Source organism: Dermacentor andersoni, chromosome 4 (genome assembly GCF_023375885.2).
Source record: "Dermacentor andersoni chromosome 4, qqDerAnde1_hic_scaffold, whole genome shotgun sequence".
Taxonomy (NCBI): Eukaryota; Metazoa; Arthropoda; class Arachnida; order Ixodida; family Ixodidae; genus Dermacentor; species Dermacentor andersoni.
In genome coordinates, this window is record NC_092817.1 from 95289731 (window position 1) to 95310201 (window position 20471).

The 20471-nt window shown below is 46.9% G+C and overlaps 1 protein-coding gene across 3 annotated transcripts in view; it reads left to right on the forward strand.

Moving 5' to 3' along the window:
• Positions 1-20471, forward strand: part of LOC126536512 (uncharacterized) — a 155576-nt gene that overhangs the window by 72106 nt on the left and 62999 nt on the right. Inside the window, exon 1 of one of the 3 annotated variants that reach the window (XM_050183516.3) lies at positions 8935-10941. The exons of the other annotated variants lie outside the window; for them this stretch is intronic. Coding sequence (XP_050039473.1) covers positions 10889-10941 — 53 coding nt within the window. The 5' untranslated portion in view covers positions 8935-10888. Of the gene's footprint in view, positions 1-8934; positions 10942-20471 lie in introns of those variants that run through there. 3 annotated transcript variants of the gene reach the window in all.

Genomic DNA, 20471 nt, shown 5'->3' on the forward strand with positions numbered 1-20471 from the left:
TTGTACCGGGCACGTCGCGCTCCGCATGACTCGAGGAACAAATTCCTGCGCTCTTGTAAGTGCACCTGAACCTCAGAATGTAAAAACTGCGCTTTACACCCAAGGATTGTGCGACCCATTTTGGAACATCCGGCAAATGAATGGGATCCTGACGCTAATATGCTAATTAATAAGTGAGAGGCCATTCAGAATCGTGCTGCTCGTTTTGCTACAAGTTCGTACCGTCGTTACCTTAACCTTAACAAGATATATCGTGGTAACGTCCACACCAATCGACAAACACACACACACACACGCACGCACACGCACGCACGCACGCACACGCACGCACGCACGCACGCACGCACGCACGCACGCACGCACGCACGCACGCGCGCGCGCGCGAAGTACCAATCACCACGGAAATACAACAGCAAGAAAATTCGAGAGATACAAATCATCCTTTTATTCCCGCGTGCCCTTTAGTAACTCCATCCGATACCTCGTTCCCCACCACTATACTTAAACGCCACATTAACATCTTCATGATTCTTGATCACGGCACGGAAAGTGTTATCAGCATAGACATGCATGCATTTCTTTTTTTTATTACTCATGTATGAAAAGTATGCTTGGTGTACCTTTATGCAGTTCCTATTTATCTCGTTTAGTTTTGGTTTCATGCTTTTCCAACCCTGCTTTCACATCGTACTTGTATTGTTCGAAATGTACCCCCATTAGAATAAGGCCCTTTGGGCGTACGTAGTTTTCTGAAAAAATAAATAAATAAATAAATAAATAAATAAATAAATAAATAAATAAATAAATAAATAAATAAATAAATAAATAAATAAATAATCGTGTACCTCGCTTCCGATATGTCGTTGTACAATGGGGCCGACTAACTGTATCGGGCCGACTCTGTGGCAGGCACCCTTTGATTATCATAGTCGCTTTCAAATTAAAAGAAAAGAGAGAGAAAATTCGAGCATGTTGTGTACGTGCCGACGAGGTGTAGCGAATGGAAGCAAGCAGAGTATGCCACCTCATGAAGCACAGGCGGCTGTACACTGGACAGCTGTGATTGGACAGAATACTCAAACTTCGAAGTAATTGCTGTAAATGTGCTGACGAGTTCCCAGACAGAGTTGCAATATACAAATGCAATCACAAGGCTCCCACTGACGGCAAGTTGTCTTTTCGTGGGTTTTAATTTTCCTTTTTCGTACTTTTTCTACATTTCAATTACACATGATTTATTTCCCCTATGATTTCTCTTGCTTCATTTATCTGTTATGGTCGTTTGGCTGTATCTGAAAAAGAAATCGAGCCCCTCCAATCCCCTTGCACGGACGCGCGCACACACACACACACAGACACACTCTCCCCAACTCTCTCTCTCTCTCTCTCTCCCTCCCTTTCTCGGATACAATTATTCAGTTAGAATATGCATGTATATTCGATTGGTGTCCGAGACACCGAATGCTCGAACACCCCCATAGAAATACTGCATTGTCCGAGACGCTAGTGTATGTTTGGCAGTGGATGCACGCTTTCTCGTTCTGTATCTTCTGTATCGTTTTTGTTTGGGTTTCGTTCCACCAGCCAGTGGCGGCTTATGCGCAAAGGTAAAGATGAACCGCAGCCTTCGATACTCGGGGCGCCATTATTTTCTGCCCTCTTTTTCTTTCGTCTCGTACGTGACCCGCCTCGGCTCGAGGCAGGTCGCGGCTGTTTTCCTGCGGAAGGGAAACATGCGTATCAGTCACGTATCAGTTTCTCGCGTACGCGTTCAACCAAATGCGAGAGGCCCTCCCACGAAAACAAGCAGAGTGATGTTGTTTGATTGGCTACTGTTTGTGCTGTCGCGTTACCGAAGGCAACAAGTTAGCGAACGCAGACGTGAAATTGACCACGTATATAGGAACACGGATATACTGTTCCACGCGTACAGCTGCTGTGTAGTGTAACCGATGATGCAGTTGTGTACCGCCCATATCACAGCTCTTAGATACAGCGCTCAGCAAGCGTATTGCTCACTAATTCACTGCAAAAACCACGAACTCATCTTGAGCGTATAACTAGGGAAGTTGCATAAGTAAACTTACCGTCGCATAATTAACATATAACAATACTGTCACATGACACATTCTTGCAGTCGGTGGATCTGCGCTTTTTGCCGGCGCTATCGCAAGATGTAGTTTAAGAGCCTCGGCTAGCACACATTGACTGCCACTCTCGCTGAAACTGTGCAGCTGTGCCATAGTGTCATTTATGACTGGCCTGAAGGGCCGCTATGACTCCTCTGATTGGCTCAAAACGGCAACGTGGTGGAATTCGACAACATGGATGGATTCAACATTGCTCAGCATAGCACTCTCGTTTCTAACTACGTTTTTCTTCGCGCGATGATGATACTTTATTGCCAGCAAGCACCTCGTCATGATCACTGCCAGCCTTCAGCTGCGTTTTCCATCTCTCGGCACCCGTTTTGTTAGTGCGTTATATAACGTCATCTGTTCTGAGCATTACGTAACCTGTCCATTGCCACTTCTTTCCCAGGCAGCACACCAGCAATGGTCCAACCATGGCCCAATGCTGGCAGAAATTGGTACCAATGTTGGACCAATGTTGGCATATTGGCAAAGTGCAACACAATCCAATGCTGGCCCAGCGTTAAAGCCAAGATTGGACCAATGTTATGCCAATGCAGCAGCCACTGTGCTGCCAGCGTAGGACCAGCGTTAAAGCCAAGATTGGACCAATGTTATCCCAATGCAGCAGCCATCGTAGGACCAGCGTTAAAGCCAAGATTGGACCAATGTTATGCCAATGCACCAGCCATCGTGCTGCCAGCGTAGGACCAGTGTTGAGCCACATCATTGCCATTATTAATGCCAGCTTTGAGCCAATGCCCTTTGCATGACGAATATTCTAGATATGCTGGCTTTAGAGCACGCACACATTTTTACCGCAAACCTTTTGCTAGCGGCATTTTTTGTAGCAATTGTCCCCTTACCGTCTTCCTCAATAGTAGCTAGGAAAGCTCGACAAAAAGATGTCAAGAAGCAGAAGTCATATATGCTTGCAAATAATAAAAGAATACTGAAATTGATGTTTATGACAGTTTATTTGCGAATAAATTTTCACAAACAGGCATTTTCCGTGGACCTAGATGGGTGACGCTCGGATATCTTCAAACAGTTTATTTACAGGCATTGCCCTCAGGATAGGAATTGGGCAAGGTGCCGAGGACGGTGGGCTGGCCAGGGGTTTCAGGGCAGGGAGCTGACGTCGGTAGGCAGGTTTGTCAGTGCTTGGATGACAGCGGGCTGATCAGGCCGCCGAGGACCACGATAACGCGGTGGTTTCGTTGATATTGCTACCATATCCCATAGCGACTTCACCATTACTTGGAGGAAATGCTTGCACTGTAAAATAAAAAGAAACATTATCAGAGATGTTGGTATGACAAATGTATATGGCAGCGTTTTCATTTGAAAAATCGCCATACTGCAACAATATTATAAGTCTGAGCAGAGAGTTCGAAGGGGTGAATCAAGAAACTTTCTTGCAAGAGATTTGTCAGGTAACACTTCTTAATATTTCGACATATATGGCATACCTTGTACAAGGTGTAACGTAATATTTAGAACAGACATAAAATGCGCAGGATCCGTCCGCTTTGTTTACAGCCCACACCTAGTCAGCCTAGCACTTTATAATTAAAAAAATTGCAGCAAAACCTGCTACCGCACAAAAAGCCTAGTTTCAGACTGTGTAGACACAATGCGGCCTTCGTGCGAAATTTTTAATGTGGAAACCGAGAAGTTCCGTCAGGAAACACTAGTAAGAGAGGCATTTATTATACGAAAAGAAAGAAATACTGTCGGCTGGAAATGATGCTTGACCTATAACAGTGAGAAGAAGCGTGGTTCCTCGGTATCACTAGCAGGATCAGGCCGCGCGCGTGGCTTGATAAAATCATAGTCCTGGAATTTGGGTGAAATTCACAGAGATTTACACGTGGTTCTACTCCGGGCACTATTCAAAGGCTGCAAACGAAAAGAGCTATGTAATTACAGGCACTCTACATTAGCCAGGCCTGTTTCAGTAATATATATACCGCGTGATATTGCTTGGGTGATATAACTTGGGAGATATTGCTATATTGCTCCTTATAAAACTTGTAACATGCGGAAAACAAATGCACTCACCATTGTAAGATCCATGCTTCTTTGTATCCGAGTTCATCCCACATCGAAGACGGTGGCCACGAGCGCCGACTTTTTCTATATTAATTCTAACACTCACAAAAATTCGTGGCGACATTGCTGCGTATTTCAAGATGTAGGCTTCTCAGTAGGAATGACGACCGCAAGCGAGCATTTTTCACGAGAGGAGTGCGCTGGCAAGAACGGACAAGACGGCAAGCACTCAGGCGGTGTTGCACCCAGTCGGCGTGCTAGCGACGCATAGAAGGAAAGAGTGAAAGGAAAGGGTGAACGAAGAATACGGCGTAAACGCCACTTTCCCCCGCTGGACCTAGCCCGACCGCGTTTTGGGGTGACAGCGACGGAGGGCGACAAGGAGGACAATAGTGACCCCGCTGCTTTCCCCCATGCTTCCGAGAGCACCCAATTCGACACAGCAGCTTATGGCTGTCTGAACGCTTGACTGATAGCATTGACCAGGCTCACCTGGGAGCGTGGGCGAGAGGCAAGGGAGGGCTAAAGACGGAAAGCTAGGCCGAAAAAAAAAAATCCGGAATGCGCCGTGCCTACTAAAGGCAAAGGCAACAGGTTGTTGACACGCAAATGCCAAAAAGTGCAATTAATTTTTTCTTTCTGTCAGGGGCTTTCACACAAGGAGCTTGCTACACATGCACGAACAAACAAATATATCAGAATAGGAGCATGATGATTATGTCGCCGCAACATGCCATGCATGCTAAACAAACAAACAAAAGTTTCACTAATACATATGCGCTCCATCTCGATGCAATATAAAACGGTTCCATCAGCTCTGAGGCACTGTAATTCTCGATTCTCCTCAGAATCCTGACCCACCAAAGCCGCGGAGCGTACATGCAAAATATACAATCGCAGGCAAATTCGCAATACCGTTGCTTCTTATGGAAAGCTCATGTTCTTATTCACGATCAATAAAGCAGCGGCTAAATTTATGCGACTTCCCCTGCTTGCTACGTGGTACACTGGCTTTTCTCTTTAGGGGACGCATTTCGGTAAAGAAGAAGTGCAAAAATGGCGGTGTACCATTCATGGAGTTGACATGGGAGAACATATTTCTGGTTCCTGCGCAGTGTGCCTGTGATCAGTGCGTTACTTTTCAAAACACGTTGTTCAATCTCAGCAATTCGTAGAGCACTAAAAGCCGACAAGGCGAAAATTGGCTTATTACGGGCCAATGTCCTCCAAAGAAAGCCAACTAGTAACCCATATTGGCAAATCCATACGAAAGTCGTTCCAATAATTCCCGCCTTGTTGAACGGCAGTGCCAATATTGTTTACTGACTGTGTAAACTGGGCCAACATTGGATCTCTATCAGAATGGCACAGCCAATATTGTTTACTGACTGTGTAATGTGGGCCAACGTTGGATCTCTATCAGAATGGCACAGCCAATATTGGCGCCACGCTGTTAACCTTAGGCCATCATTGGGCCAGGAATCAGAATGGCACTGCCAATATTGGAACCACGCTGTTAATCTTAGGCCGTCATTGGGCCAAGAAGTGCCAATATGTTTCCAACGTTGGCCCAACCTGACGTGCCGCCTGGGTTGTCTGAATATCTACCAGGATATCGTTTGCTTGCGTTTGATCCCGAATCCCCACCGGGCGCACCGTGTCGGCTCAGTAAATATGTGACGCTCAGCTGCATGAGCATGACGTCGAAGGTCCGATTTCCGGCCGCTTTCCGATGTGGGCAGTGCAGGGAAGAAACGCTCGTGTGCTTAGATTGAGAGTGCACGTTATAACACCAGTGGTCTTAAATTAATCCGGGGCGTCTTTGATAGCCTCAGTTTTGGTTCGGGACGTTAGACCTCATAATATGATGCGAATTTTAGCCGAGTTCACACAGCGGTGACTTTGTACCTCTCATGACCTTCTTTTCAGAAGAGTTAGGTTTTAGAAAGTTGTCTGGCATATCCAGGACTATCGATTCTGGATCGAGGGGCCAGTAGGAAACGTTAATTCATGTTGGTACGACGCGCTGGAGCAATTACTGTTTACCCGTCCTCAAACCTTGTTGAAGAAGCCCGAAACTCTATAAATGCCATATCTCGCAATCTGGATAACGCGATGAAGTGGTTACCGTGATGTTGTCCTCGTAGATAAATAGATGGGTCGATGGACAGACGGATAGATGGATGGATAGATAGGTGAAGGAACCGAGGCAGATAGAGAGGCAGCCCGCTAAGCTGCGCACGCGGAGCATTTTGTATAATTATAGTGCTCCTTAAAGATGAAAGATACCGGAGCGATACGGTCGTAGTCATCGTTGCAACATCAAATACCAGCACTGATTTGAAAGCCTGCGCTTATCCAATGGAGATATGCCCTCGATACTAAATAGAAATCTGGGCTGCTCCGACATTTGTGAAGGGGCATAGCGAGCGGCGGCAGTTATAACAACCTATGTTGCCAGTATTCCGATGGAACAGGTTTGGAAGTGACGACGTGCCAGCAAACTGCGACGTGCTATAGTGCGGAAGTGTTGTCTTATTTTGCCTTGCCGCATCTCTCCTTGGAAAGTTGGCGCAGGGAACTGCAGGCCATTTTAAGCTTTGAAATTATAAGGTTTTACGGGCCAAAACCACGATCTGATTATGAGGCAAGCCGTAGTGGGGCACTCCGGAAGTTTGGACAAGCTGGGGTTCTTTAACGTGCACCTAAATTTAAGCACACGGGTGTTTTCGCATTTCGCCCCCATCGAAATACGGCCGCCGTGGCCGGCATTCGATCCTGCGGCCTCTTGCTTAGCAGCCCAACATCACCATTTTAAGCTTTCTCTGCTTCCTGACACTTGCAGCGCCATGCAAGGATGGGTGGATGGATGTTATGAGCGTCCCCTTTAGAATGGGACGGTGGGTTGCGCCACCAAGCTCTTGCTATTATACTTCCTTAATGTCCTACCTGAGTTAAAAAACCTAGAAAAACCTGTTTCGAAAAGAAAACCCACGATGAATTCCCATAACCAAATTTTCTGACCCCCTATGGAGAACTTTGTTTTTGTACGTCTCCGTTTTTTGTCATTTCCCTACTTCCATCAATCTTCTAATCGCCTCTTACTGGTCTCTATTGCGGACATGTATACTTTCCCCCTGCTCTCTCTGAACCCAAGGGTTTCAAGGAAGCCAGTGGTGCCTAAATCGACCGCTGGGCAGATATCTTCACATTCTAATCAAACATGCTCCATCGTTTCCCTAACTTTACCGCAGCAAACACACGCTTCTTCTTCCTTCTTATATCTCGCTTTATAGGTGCGTGTTCTAAGGCATTCGGATTTCGCTTCGAAAAGTAATGAGCTTCCCTTTGAGTTATCGTAAATTGTTTCTTTCCTGATTTCGTTTTTTGCTCTTAAGTAGTTACTCATGGCAGTCCTCCAATAAGGTGCCCCCCCCCGCCCCCAGAACTCATTGTACCGAGTGTCAGGACGTTAAACCCCGTAATTTAAACTTTATTTCTGATTTCGCTCTTCCATGGGCATCACACTTATACTTGAATCGAGAATGGCATTTTAATTTTAAGTAAGTGCTGAGGCGACCTGTACGGAAGTACAGCTTTACTGGCAGCACTTCCATTTCGTCGGCGTTCTCCGAGAACCGCCTTTTTGTCGAAAGACTGGCTCGTGCTCGCGCGCGAAAGAACTTGGCGGCTAAGTCTCGCCTACCGGAAAGAAGAAGCACCAAAGAAATTACATCGGATTGCAGGCATTCATCGAAATCCTCCTGGTCTAGATTGGCACCGTTTTTTTTTTTTTCTCCCCACCTCACCGTCTTCGATGTTTCTTTTCAGACGGTACTGCCGTATATCTGCTTCTTTTCTCTCCTCTGTAATTGGCCCTCGAGCGAACAGCGTTCTTTATTTTTCTTGCCTCGGTATTCTCGTACGTACTCTCGGCGGCATTGTCTCCTGCTTTTGACTCTTGATAGCCTTGTTAGTGCGGTTTGCTGTGTTCGTTTCTGGCCGTTCTTTGCGAAACCACCTGGCACGTGTCCGAAATCCCTCTTCGTCGAGAGACCCGTGCATCGTCGCTGTGGTTCGGTGCATAGGAAAGTGGAGCCGCCGGCTTGGAGTGGCTCCGAGAGGACTTAACCGTACCTTCATGTAAACGCTATTCTCCTCGCCGTTCCGCAAGCCATCGTGCTCGCTGCCAGAGAGGGATTCGCCGCCAAACCGATGTTTCGGCGCCCCATTTCCCGCCTGCTTTGAGCCGCCTTTCGGCCAATCGCTCTCCTGGTGAGCTTTGTTATATTCTAGTTTCTTCTTTGCAAGCTTTGTTATGGTCTAGTTTCTTCTTTGTAAGTCTGTTTACCTTGCGCTATTCGGTGATTAATGGAGGCATGGACTTTTGGAAAGCCAAACAAAGAAGAAGAAAAAGCGGGCCGTTCTTCTCACTGTATAAGAGCCTTTCATATGAACGTGCTGCGATGTGCGATGACTATAATCTGTTACAGAAGTGTGTGCAGCTAGGCTGTATGGTAGATAATCACGGTATTGAAGTGCAGAGAAACAACCGAGACACGCAAGCGCTTACGGACACTTTCTTACTCGAATTATGGAATATATATATATATATATATAACGATTCTCTTGCCCCGATCGGTCCCAGTGTGTTTTTGGTCCTGCTTCAAGACCATGTATAATTCACCATGCAGTGGATTGTCTGTAGCGAATGTGCTCACAGTGGAAAGCAAACGAAAGAGGACGCTACCCTCGCGGACAACTTTCTGTGGCAATGCAGGGAAAGCTACGGGAGCGTGGCTGTTGCACATGTGTTACGACGCCAAGTAGTCCGTCCGCCAGCGTCTGACAGTGCTTTTGGTTGCTCGGAAAAGACGCCGAATCGATGCAGCTACCACGTGCGAGGGTTTCGCATTTGCCCAGACGCGGTAGGGAAAAGCCAGAAAATAAGTAAACTTTTACATTCAGTCGTGTGTTTTGCCCTGTTTAACTGCTGCTAATAAGGTGTTTATATTTTCTCTTCCCGAGGTCAAAGTAACGTGGATGGAAACACGGGACTCTTTTCAGAAGCTCTCTCTCTTCTGCGCGCGTTGCTTCCGTAGCTTTCCCTTCATTGCCACAGAAAGTTGTCCGCGAGTATAGCTCTCCTGTTAGCCTTAGTGAATACAGAAGCCTCTAAGTTAAACGGAAGCTGGATTGATAGCTATCTTTTATTCGATTCGTTGAATGAATAACTTGTGCTAGCTCACGCGCACAACGGTTCACCACAACTATCCTTTCAACTCCAGGGTAATGCCTTTTGATATCGGCTCGTAGTGAATACAAAAGCCTCCAAGTTGAGCGGAAGCTGGATTGATAACCGGTTTTTATTCGATTCGCTGAACGAATAACTTATTGTGCTAGCTCATGCGCACGACAGTTCGCTACCACTGTCCCTTTAAGAGGAAGCTTTAGCTCGGTTGCTTCTACCTAAATACATGTAAAAGGAGAATTCGTTTTGCTCGGCAACCACTGCACCAAATTCCACGAGGTTTGTTGCATTTAAAAGAAAAACTGAAATTTAGTGCCTGTTGGTTTCGCATTTCTGATTTAGGTCGTCAATGTTTTATGAAGAGTGAAAAAAAAAAAAAAGAATGTTACGAGAACGAAACTATCAAGTTTACAACTCTAACTCAGCATTGAAACATGATATCACAATTCTGTGAATTGCATCTAATAGTAATCTAAAGCGGTCAAAATTGTTATGTTACACATGAATCTAAAAAAAAAAATTAGTAATATGAAAATACAGCTTTTGCAGAACCCTTGCACACAATGCAACAGATTCACTTAAGACATAAATTCACATGTCAAATTTGTCCTCTTTGGATGACCTAATGGATGCCGTTTACAGAACCACGATATCTGTTCTTGAGGCAGAACTATTAATGTGTATTTTTTTTCGAACTATCGAGTTTTTGAAAATCCTTTTCAGAAAATGTACCATACATATCGTCCTACTTAGACCATCCCTTAAAGTTAATGTTATATAAGCTGGGACAGATGCATTGAAGTGCTCTTCATTACGTTAAGTTAATGAAGGTCTGCACTTCATTTTTTGTCGTACAAGCGTGAATTATGTTGATATGTTTGTACGTCGACCCTCCGATGTAAACGAATGTTCTTGCAACGAACGAACGAACAAGCTAGCGAGCGAGCGAAAGAAGTTACCAGAGGCGGAGTGCGTTGCAGAAGCGAGCGGTGCCTGTTTTGTCTGCCTGCACAGGTCGCGTTTGAGTAAGCGCAATCTGCGCACGCCACGTGAGAGTGTAAACAAAGTCATCGCTTGAAAGCCGGCAACGCGTGCGCAACGTTTCGAAACCAAAACAGCTGCCGTCTGGTTGCGCCACCTATTGCGAAGAGATTCAACTAGCAACAAAAATACATGGCCTTCATGATTTGGCGACGCACCGCGAGTGGGCCTCGGATGGTTATTGCAAATAGGCAGCCTTCGAGATTGGCTACGCACGACAAACAACATTAACAGCAGCAAACGAGGAGTGTGCAACCAGCGCCTCCTGTACAATTGGCTGCATGTTGCGTAGGGGCGCGCCGCCTTTGCGTATTCTACCAAACATGGCTGCCTCCTGTTAGCCGAGGGGACCGGTCAAGCTGCCAAAGTACGGAATGTGCGGAGTTTCCCGGCTGCGGCGACGCTGACAATGTCGTACGTCTCCAAACGAAGAACCCAGCGAAGCTATGCTGTCCATTACAAGTGAGTTGAGAGCCAAATTTCTCTCTCGCGGGCTTCAAAATCGGGTGGACTGGCGACTGTGCGTTCGGTCACTGTAACCTGTGGCGGTGGCTGGCGCTGGCTGGCTACGCCAGCTACGCCAGCTAGCCCGTCGGCTCTCTGCCGCGCGTGTGGAGATGCGACCGCTACTATCGCCGGCCGATGAGATTTCGCATGTTTGCCACCCTTTGTGTGCGTAGAGTGATATCCAAGCCTCGCTGGTGATAAGCGGCGGCGTTCTCTCGTACGCTCGATAGGCAGGCCCCATCTCGCATCATCGCGGATCGTGGCCCCGAGCTGCATTTTTGTTCCGCCGCTATAATCTCTCGGGTGGACTGTCTTACAGCGTTCGTTATCTAATCCGGCGCGTTTCGCCGTAAGCTGCCGTAATCGGGCAGTCAACAGTACTAGGGAGCACACGCATTGAGCTAGGGAGAAGGGCCGTCGCGCGAGGAAAGCGCAACACGCGTGGTTTAGGATTGCATTGACGACTCGAAATGCAGATAAGCGTGCTGAACACTAGTTTGTTCGCAAGAGAGCTTTGAGTCATTTGCGCAGTCCGTTACCAGGCAGAACGTTGCTTTCTGTGTTGAACTATACTGCAACAACGTTGAACCCAATGCAGAGAGTTCCAAGAAAATGCCCACGGGAATAATTAATAATAATAATAATAATATAATAATAATAATAATAATAATAATAATAATAATAATAATAATAAAGGCTCTGTGTGGATGGTATCGGCACGTATATGTTACGCGGCAACCTCATAACGTCGTGTGAGCTCCACCCACAAGAAAGCAGTGCAGCTGCCCGTCACCTCTGAAAGAGAGCGGCGCCAGCTGTAGTCCGCTCACAGCTAAATGACTTTGCTCTTCTAATATAAATGCTAGGCCGACTGAAAAACAAAAAAAGCGCTTTGTTTCACGCTAAAATATTACCTTTGGCTGGTGTCAGGATTACTAATGCAAAATTTGCCCATACGTTCATTTTTCATCGTAAAACCAGCGACACCAAGACATATATGTACGGAGAATATAGCCGGTTTAAACACGCAAAACCGTTTGACGTCACAGCGGAAGATACGCTAGGGACATCGGACCTTTATTTTTTAAAATGATATTCTGTACAACAGAGATCTAACGACGGTATTGCCTCTAGGCATATATAACTCGTCTGCGATTGCACAGTTCGCGCGTTTTCCTTTATTTTATCTCGAATATTGCGAGATGTTATAGCAATACACGACAGCTAAATGAAATACTTATATTCGTCGAGGGATCCCAGCTTCGCTTCTCTGATGCCTAATACAGTGGCGTCTGCTCGTTCGCTAGTCAAGTGCCTGTGTACATAACTCAGTGTCTTCGTTTGATGTAGCGTTATAGTTGTGAAACGATTTCGAAACATCGCTGAGGCATCAGTGGTTCGCGTCGCCAATTTGTCGCAGTGGTGCGCAGTAATTACGTCTTCCAGCTTACCCAGATAGCAGCATTTTATTCGGCGAGCTTCCCCGTAGTCGTCGAGGAGGACACAGGAAAGTCACAGGAACGAAACGGGCACTTGGCACTGCTTCACGAATGCAAGAGTAAGAACACGAGAGCTGAATAAGACTGAGTAACAGAGCCACCTATAAACGCAAAAAGCGGACGAACCATGTCGTCTGACGACGAAATGAAAGCAATTAAGAAAATACTGCGGAACGACACAACCATGGCAGTTCTTTACCGCGGCAGACAAAGGTGACTGCACCGTTCTTCTGAACATGTTACTACGAGAAAGTAAGAAGAAAAAATACCGGAAAACCATCTTTCGCAACGGCCCAACTTCTGGAACCTACAGTAAACATACCGAAACGGATCGGCGCTAGCATAATTCCACGTCTGATGTACCACCAAAATCCGCAAACCCGGAATTTCCCTGTGCCAGAATGGGGCCCTCTCCTGTTCTCTCGTGCGATCGGTGACCGCGGACACCTACACGGGTTTATATGACCACTTGCTAGAAATACAGCGTCCCGCATCCGCAGCTCGGAGGTCAGAAGTCATCAACCTGACTCCTATAACGCACGTCTCGAATACGATAAATGCATTGACTTGTTCGGTGTAGTCTCCATGTTTACCGAAGTATACACATGAAGTTAGCCGTCACCTGCTGATCAAGACGCCCTGGAACACAACAATAGCTTCAGGGCAGGAACTTCATTGAGATCTGTCGCTTTCTGGGACCCTGACTGTCGAAGGAGGGTAGGAGAGGAGGATAGAATTAGCTCCGGAAATAATAAACAGTATGCACTTAGATACATATCGTGCCTTAAGTAATCATTCAACCCTCTAGTTAGCGTGCTTAGCTACCTTCTGAACGAAGAAATTCTGTTTCCCTTCCATGCTTGTTGCTTGAGGGCCTCGCGTGTTTTGCGCGTCATTTCATTCCTGCGTCGTTATGAATCACTCTCGTTTCTTGCCTCGTAAATTATACAGCGCTCGCATATATTATCTGCTGGCGCGTGTTCGTTGCCCACGAATAGCCGTTGTTGGAGCTATAGCGATAACGTTTAAGCGCAGACCACCGACGCATTATCGCTTTTCGCTATAATTGTTAGTTCACCGTTATCTTTTAGGGGCGCGAGACAGAACGGCGCGTCTGTGTTTTCAGACCCGCGCATCTTTTTTTTTGTTGTTTTTGTTTCGCGCTGTATATCTTTGCTACCTGCCAGAAATTTCGCCGTTCTGGCGGATATATTGTACGGGTGGACAAAAAATGACCATGCTTGCGTTTGTCCGCATTGTCAAGATCCTCCGCGTGTCTTTCTTTTATATACCGCACAAAGATGCTCGCCTAAAGCTTTTTGTGCTTATGCCTTCTTTTCGCGTAGTGTATCATTGCATGCGCTCTTCTTCGTCGATCATGCGCTGTACCAAATCATTCGAGTCTGGCATCCGAGATCGGGCGGCACGCGCAATTCTGTGGGCGCCGCCGGATCTCTGAGGTCGTGGCCCAAGCTTTCACCTCAGCTCACGGACAGGAGCACATGCCATACGGCCATATAGGCGCACCTTGAAAATTGAATAGTTCGACGACACAACTTCTGACGCAATTAGATGTTTTTTTTTATCGGCAGCTAATCATGGCGATTGGTTTGAATTGGTAAAGCTACAGGCCTTGATCTATTTTACTGATTTATTTCAGCGTAAGGCACTAAAGGACGATCTAGCTTTTAGGCTCACTGCAGTGCTACACCTCGCATGCGAGAGGCGCCGTACGAATATATATATATATATATATATATATATATATATATATATATATATATATATATATATATATAGTGAAGAAATCTTTGTCAATTTTGCCTATCTTTATTTGGATCTGTAACATATGCAGAGGTGCTATATACACGTGCTATTTTTATTCTTAGGTTTAAAAAAAATTTCCATTCAGATCCCATAGGAATGCGGCTACCAAAGACAACACGAATTTCATGCCCCAAGCAGAGAGTGATTTTGATTTGCCTGCATGTGGTCAGCGCTGCACCTGAGACTGGAAGGAATGAAAAAAAAAATAGCGATCTAATTATGAGGCAGTTTTACCATCTGGGGATCCTTAACGTGCCCCCAATGCACGGGACACGGGCGTTTCTGCAGTTCGCCCCCATCGAAGTGCGGCCGCCGCGGCAGGGATTCGATCCCGCGACCTCGTGCTTAGCAGTGCAACACCATAGCCGCTAAGCCACCACGGCGGGCGGGAAAGAATGCGATTAGTATATTTGGCCCCTTTGAAAGGATCGTTCGCATCACATATACCAAATTTGGCACTTACTATTTCCAAGACTATAGCAGTACGCGTTTGTTGCATGTCTTAGCAATAACCGCCTTGTCAAGAACCCAAGGAATGCCCCCCCCCCCCCCCCTCGTCCTCCTTTTTTTTTTTCATATGTTATTTGTAGACATTGATGAGAAAGCATCAAATGGCCCATTGAGCGATAAAGCCGGCGTCTGTAGCAGCGAAACGGCGCCTATAATTCCCATTGGCTGCGACGCCACGTCACGAGTGCACCTTCACAGAGCAGAGCGGGCGAAACGGAACAGCTGCGGGGCGAGCGCGCCAGGTGTTGCGTGAGGGATCGAAAGGCCGTCGCCGCGACGCCACGTCACCAGCGCGCCTCGACGGAGCAGTACGTGATTCGCGCGTGAGGATGCCGCTGTCTCCTCGGTACCGGCGCGCGGTCCGTTATACATATATCCCAGTGGGCTCAGCTGCTGCGTGCACCTGGCGTCCTTGGTGCCCGCTGTTGCTTCCGCGGGCTCTTGTCGCGCAGGGCGTCGGTGGCACGAGGTGTTGGCCGGCACCGCATGCTTCTGCTGCTTGCTGGCAAGGGCGCCACGTACCGCTATGGTACATTACTCGCAGCGCAAAACTTGAAGGACCGCTCAGGAGCGTTTAATTGAACATAAATGCTTTCGCATTCACAACTCATAAGTGCTTAGGTGTCCTCGAAATCCTTTCTTAAAGGTTCAACTTGCAGTACCTTTCTTTTCTTTTCTTTCCTGTACCAGCGCTGTATGTAACGCACAGAAATACATTCTGGACATAATGACATAAAAAATGCTATTCCGCGTCATCTTTCTCATTTTTTTTTCATACAGCTGCTCCTTGGCTTTAGGCCAGAGGAATATGTACTTTTTTGATGGAAACCCAATTGCTGCCTCATCAGCGCGGCGGTAGCCTCTGTCACTGAAATATGTGGGACGCGTACGTGACCACTGTTTCAAAGGCCGGATCTTGTGTCCAGCCCTTAATGTACCTTTTACGTACCTTGCCGGCTTTCCATAGATAACAATACTTCAACAGGCGCGCGCTTCCATAATGCAAGTTCACGTATTGATTTTACCTCCCACTTTCTGTGCCTTTTCAGCGATTTCTGCTGCGTTAATTGCCATTCTCTCCGCTTTCTTTTTATCTTTCTTACCTTCGATATTCGTGTGCCATGATATCTCATTGGCCTCTCGATCTTTTTTTTTTTCTTCTATCGTGAAAACTTCTTTGCCCTGATTGTCATTGTCCGATCGGGTGCATGCGGTTAACTCCCAGATTTTTTTATATCGCTTTCTTCTGCTACTTTTGTTTCCGCCTATTCAGCCGCATATCTGTGGTGTTCGCAGTTTTCATGGCTCCGTGCGCAGACACCAAGCATTAATGGCGGATATGTCGTGGAACATTGCGATACAGTAGAAAGGCACGACAGCGTGCGAGCAGCACAGGGCCACGAGAACCATGAGTGGCCGATTCCGTGCTCCAGCGCGTTTTCTGAATTAAGCAGAGGGCAGCCTTCATGCTCGGGGCCCTGTCGCTAGCACTTGCGACTGCCCGAGGACATAATGCGAGCACACGCTCCATTTGTGCTCCCACTCCCTTGTGGTAGTTCCCTATACGGTTCTTCAGCGCGCGGAGCGTTGGTTAATTAATTAAGCCCGCCGAGGTGACTCAGTTGCTATAGCGTTTTGCTGCCGAGCACGAGGTTGCGGGTTCGATTCTCGGCCACGGCGGCCAATTGACAACCTTTTCGGCGTTAAGATCAACCAATCAATTTAACGTAACATGAGACTGACTCAATCTGTCAGTCTCATGTTACGCGCGCCTATCTTTTTTGTACTCGTCTTTGTGAGCGCTATTTTACAATCATGAATTAATTAATTAAATAATTAATCGGTCAATCAATCGACCGGTCGCTTGCTTGTCTCGTGAAGTGCACCGCCGTGTTTTTGATGGGCGGTGCACTTTTCTGGGACTTGGCAGTGCACTCGACTACGGCTTCGCCAGCTTATCTCCTGTTGTCTTGCACACATATCAGGAATGCGCAGCAGACACAATTCAATAGCTATACTTAGGAGTCGCACCTCCCCCTCCGCCCTTTGTCTGAACTTGGCGACACGTTTGAACCATGATTATGTCGAATATATATGTGTCGACGGGAAATGCGATCTCCGTCATTAGCTTTACTCGAGGGTAATGAGCTTTACTCTTCTTCAGGCTCCCGCCTGTACAGGAGCATATATGTGGGACTCGGTCGTGGCTCTTGGTTGTTTTATAGTCGAATATATTCATAAATTTCTTTTTAGGTCCACTTTTAAGGAACCGATTATAAGTGTGGATCCTCTCAAATGACTTTGAAAAAGAAAATACAAGTGTAAAACCGAACAAACATCTTTTTTACGAGCCGACAATGACGAGCGCTCGTCCTTGTCGTCTCATCACCGTCTGTGTTTCTTTGCGCTGCCGCCTTTTCACATATGTATCTCCTAATCGCCGCATTAAACATCTTTTTTTGATGCTTTAGAAATATTTTGAAGTTTGAAAAAAATTGTTCATGCGGAAAAAAAGGAGGAATTTTACTCGTGGACAAGGGAAGTAAACGAATATTTTGCCTCGAAACGTCAGTAATATACGCGTGACAAATTGGCAACACTGTCTTAATGCCCTGGTAAATTTGCTTCCACTGACCAGCTTAGGTTAACGGAATTCCCGGGAAAAAAAAAGAAAGAAAAGAGATGGCGTGCCTTTTTCGGTTGAAACAGAAAACGCTGAACCCTGTAGTTATATGGCCGTTTCGGTGGCGTGTGTAGATTTCTCCTCGAGTTCTTTGCTTGCGGATTCGCTTCTTTGAATAATGGTATGTGTTAACGCTTTGCAAAGGAAAGTTACTCTATACCTGAACTTCGAGATCGCGTCGGCCTTTCGTTTATGCCTCCTGACTCGCCAAGCTTCACATCGCGATAAGGCTGTCGCATTTGGCGTTACAGAGTGGGTGCACACGAGTTTGTAGCCTAACGTGATAGTTGCCCGCAGTGTTCGATTAGTAGGCGTCTGCGTTATAAGTGGTATGGGCCATGTTTCCCCCATAAAAGCACGAGGTATTGAGTTTGATTTCCTGCCGCGGCAACCACATTTTAATGGGGGTGATCAAAAAAAAAAAAAAAAAAAACGCTGCTTAGATTAAGAGGGAACCTTATGTGACCAGAATTATTCCAGAGTCCTCGACTGCGGTGTCTTTTATATTCCCAGTGCCCCTTAGGGAGGTTAACTATAATCAATCAATCAATCAATCAATCAATCAATCAATCAATCAATCAATCAATCAATCAATCAATCAATCAATCAATCAATCAATCAATCAATCAGTCGATCAGTCAGTCGATAAAAAATTATGGGGTTTTACGTGGTAAAGACACGATCTGATTATGAAGCACGCCGTAGTGGTGGACTCGGGAAATTTGTGCCACCTAGGGTTTTTAACGTGCAGGGTTGTTTTCGCATTTCGCCCCCATCGAAATGCGGCCGCCGTAGCCAGGATTCGATCCCGCGACCTCGTGCTTAGCGGCGCAACATTATAGCCACTAAGCAACCACGGCGTAATCAATCAATCAATCAATCAATCAATCAATCAATCAATCAATCAATCAATCAATCAATCAATCAATCAATCAATCAATCAATCAATCAATCAATCAATCAATCAATCAGTCAATCAATCAGATGTTGCTCATCAATAGAAGCGCCAACAATAACGTATTCTGGTTGCTGCACACCACCCGCCTTGGTGGCTTATGGGCTATAACGTTGCGCTGCTTAGCACGAGGTCGCGGGATCAAATCCCGGACACGGTGGCCGCATTTCGATGGGAGCGAAATGCAAAAAACGCCCGGGGACCGCAATGGGTGCATTTCAAAGATTCCCAGGCGATCAAAATGTTCGGACCCCCCCCTCCTCTTCCCGCTACGGCGTGCCTCATAATTATATCGTAGTGTTGGCCGTAAGAACCCGAAAAGTATATATATGCTGCACCGTGCCATTGAAGCATTGCGCACGCGTGCAAAGCGGCACCTTTATATATATTCGCGTGCTCGGACCTTTTTCTTTGTTCCACGTTATCCTCTTTGTTCCACGTGCGTGTGCGATCAGCTCAGTGCGGGAATCAAAGCATTTACTCGGTTTACCACTTGGCCTCCTCTGCGGATTTCGCCCTCGACCCGTCTCTTTAAAGGGCGCGATGTTTGCGGAGCGTCCCTTCCAAGAAGAGGAGGAAACGGCGAAGAAGCGGAAGGAAGCCTTCACTTACGCTCACGTCTAACGGACAAACAAAGTGCGCACATATATATATATATATATATATATATATATATATGTATAATTCGGCGACAAACAAGGGCGTCCGTGCGAGGCTCGCATTAAATCAATCGATGCCGCGTGCGCCGTCGCCGAGTGCAAAACAATGGCGAGTGCATTGTCCTGCGACGCGCGACTCGAGCGCCTCGCTGTGACGGCGCGGAAATGCATATGCATGCGCGACCCGGCACGGCCCCCTCTTCTCTTCCGCCCTCGCACATCCGGGCCGATTGACCAAATTCAGGATATGCGCGCCTCATCGGTGGTATTGATTCCTATATATGTTGTCGATTGCGCAGCCCCATGCACGCAGACAAAAGCCTGCAGGTCTACCCGTGCGCCGTTTTTGTGGGCCTCCGAGGAGGCTCTTGTGTGTGCGAGTGTGCCTGCAATGCGCGCTCTGCAGGAACTCGCATAGGGGCTTACAAAACGCGTGCATTTCTCGCCTTGTTGCGCTTGGGAAAGTACACACCCATCGCGCGCGCACGCACGCGCGCACGCACGCACGCACGCACGCACACACGCACACGCACACACACAAACACACACACACGCACGCACGCAACATCTCCCCCCCTCCCCCCACAGACACACATGTCGAGGCGTGTTGCAATACGTTGTATTCTTTGCCGACCCTCCCCAAAACCAGGCCGCATGAGTGAACGATCAGCGGCGGCGGGTGTCCCCTCCCCCTTTCTTTTTGGTGCGTGTTTTGTGATTTCTCAGGGATTGAGAGCAGGACGCGCGCGCTTTCTCGCAGTGTGGGGAAATAAATTTTTGCTTTGGAGGGTTGTCATTTTCTGCGAGCGCCTGACGTGCTAAAATGGGTGCCGCGTCTGCATCTGCAATTAGCGAGTCCTTCTTGTGGGTGACATCAGGAGGAATGCATAGCGTGGTGGTGAGAGATATGGATTCGGCCTTGCGCAAGTGACGGAAAGATGCGTTTCCGCGGGGACGCGTCTGTTTTGCTGGTGCACTATCGCGGTAGTGTACGTGATTCGTGAGTCTGCGACAAAGACATAAGCGAAAGTTCCGTGCTTGCTCTCAGCTTGCTATGGGAGCGCAAGTGCAGCTTCCAAATCCGGGATGCCTGCGCTGATATGGTTGTGCAGAATTTTAAGAAGTATATATATATATATATATATATATATATATATATATATATATATATATATATATATATATATATAATATGGTTTGACGATAGGGTTTGGCCGCCGTATCGAAGTGGCGTGCTGCCAATATCTCTGCGACCGCTCTCCTGAGAGACATGCGAGAACCGCTGAATCGTTCCGTTGAGTCTTTCCGCGATCGCATATTTCGCATCGACAACTGGTGAACTAACTCTTCGT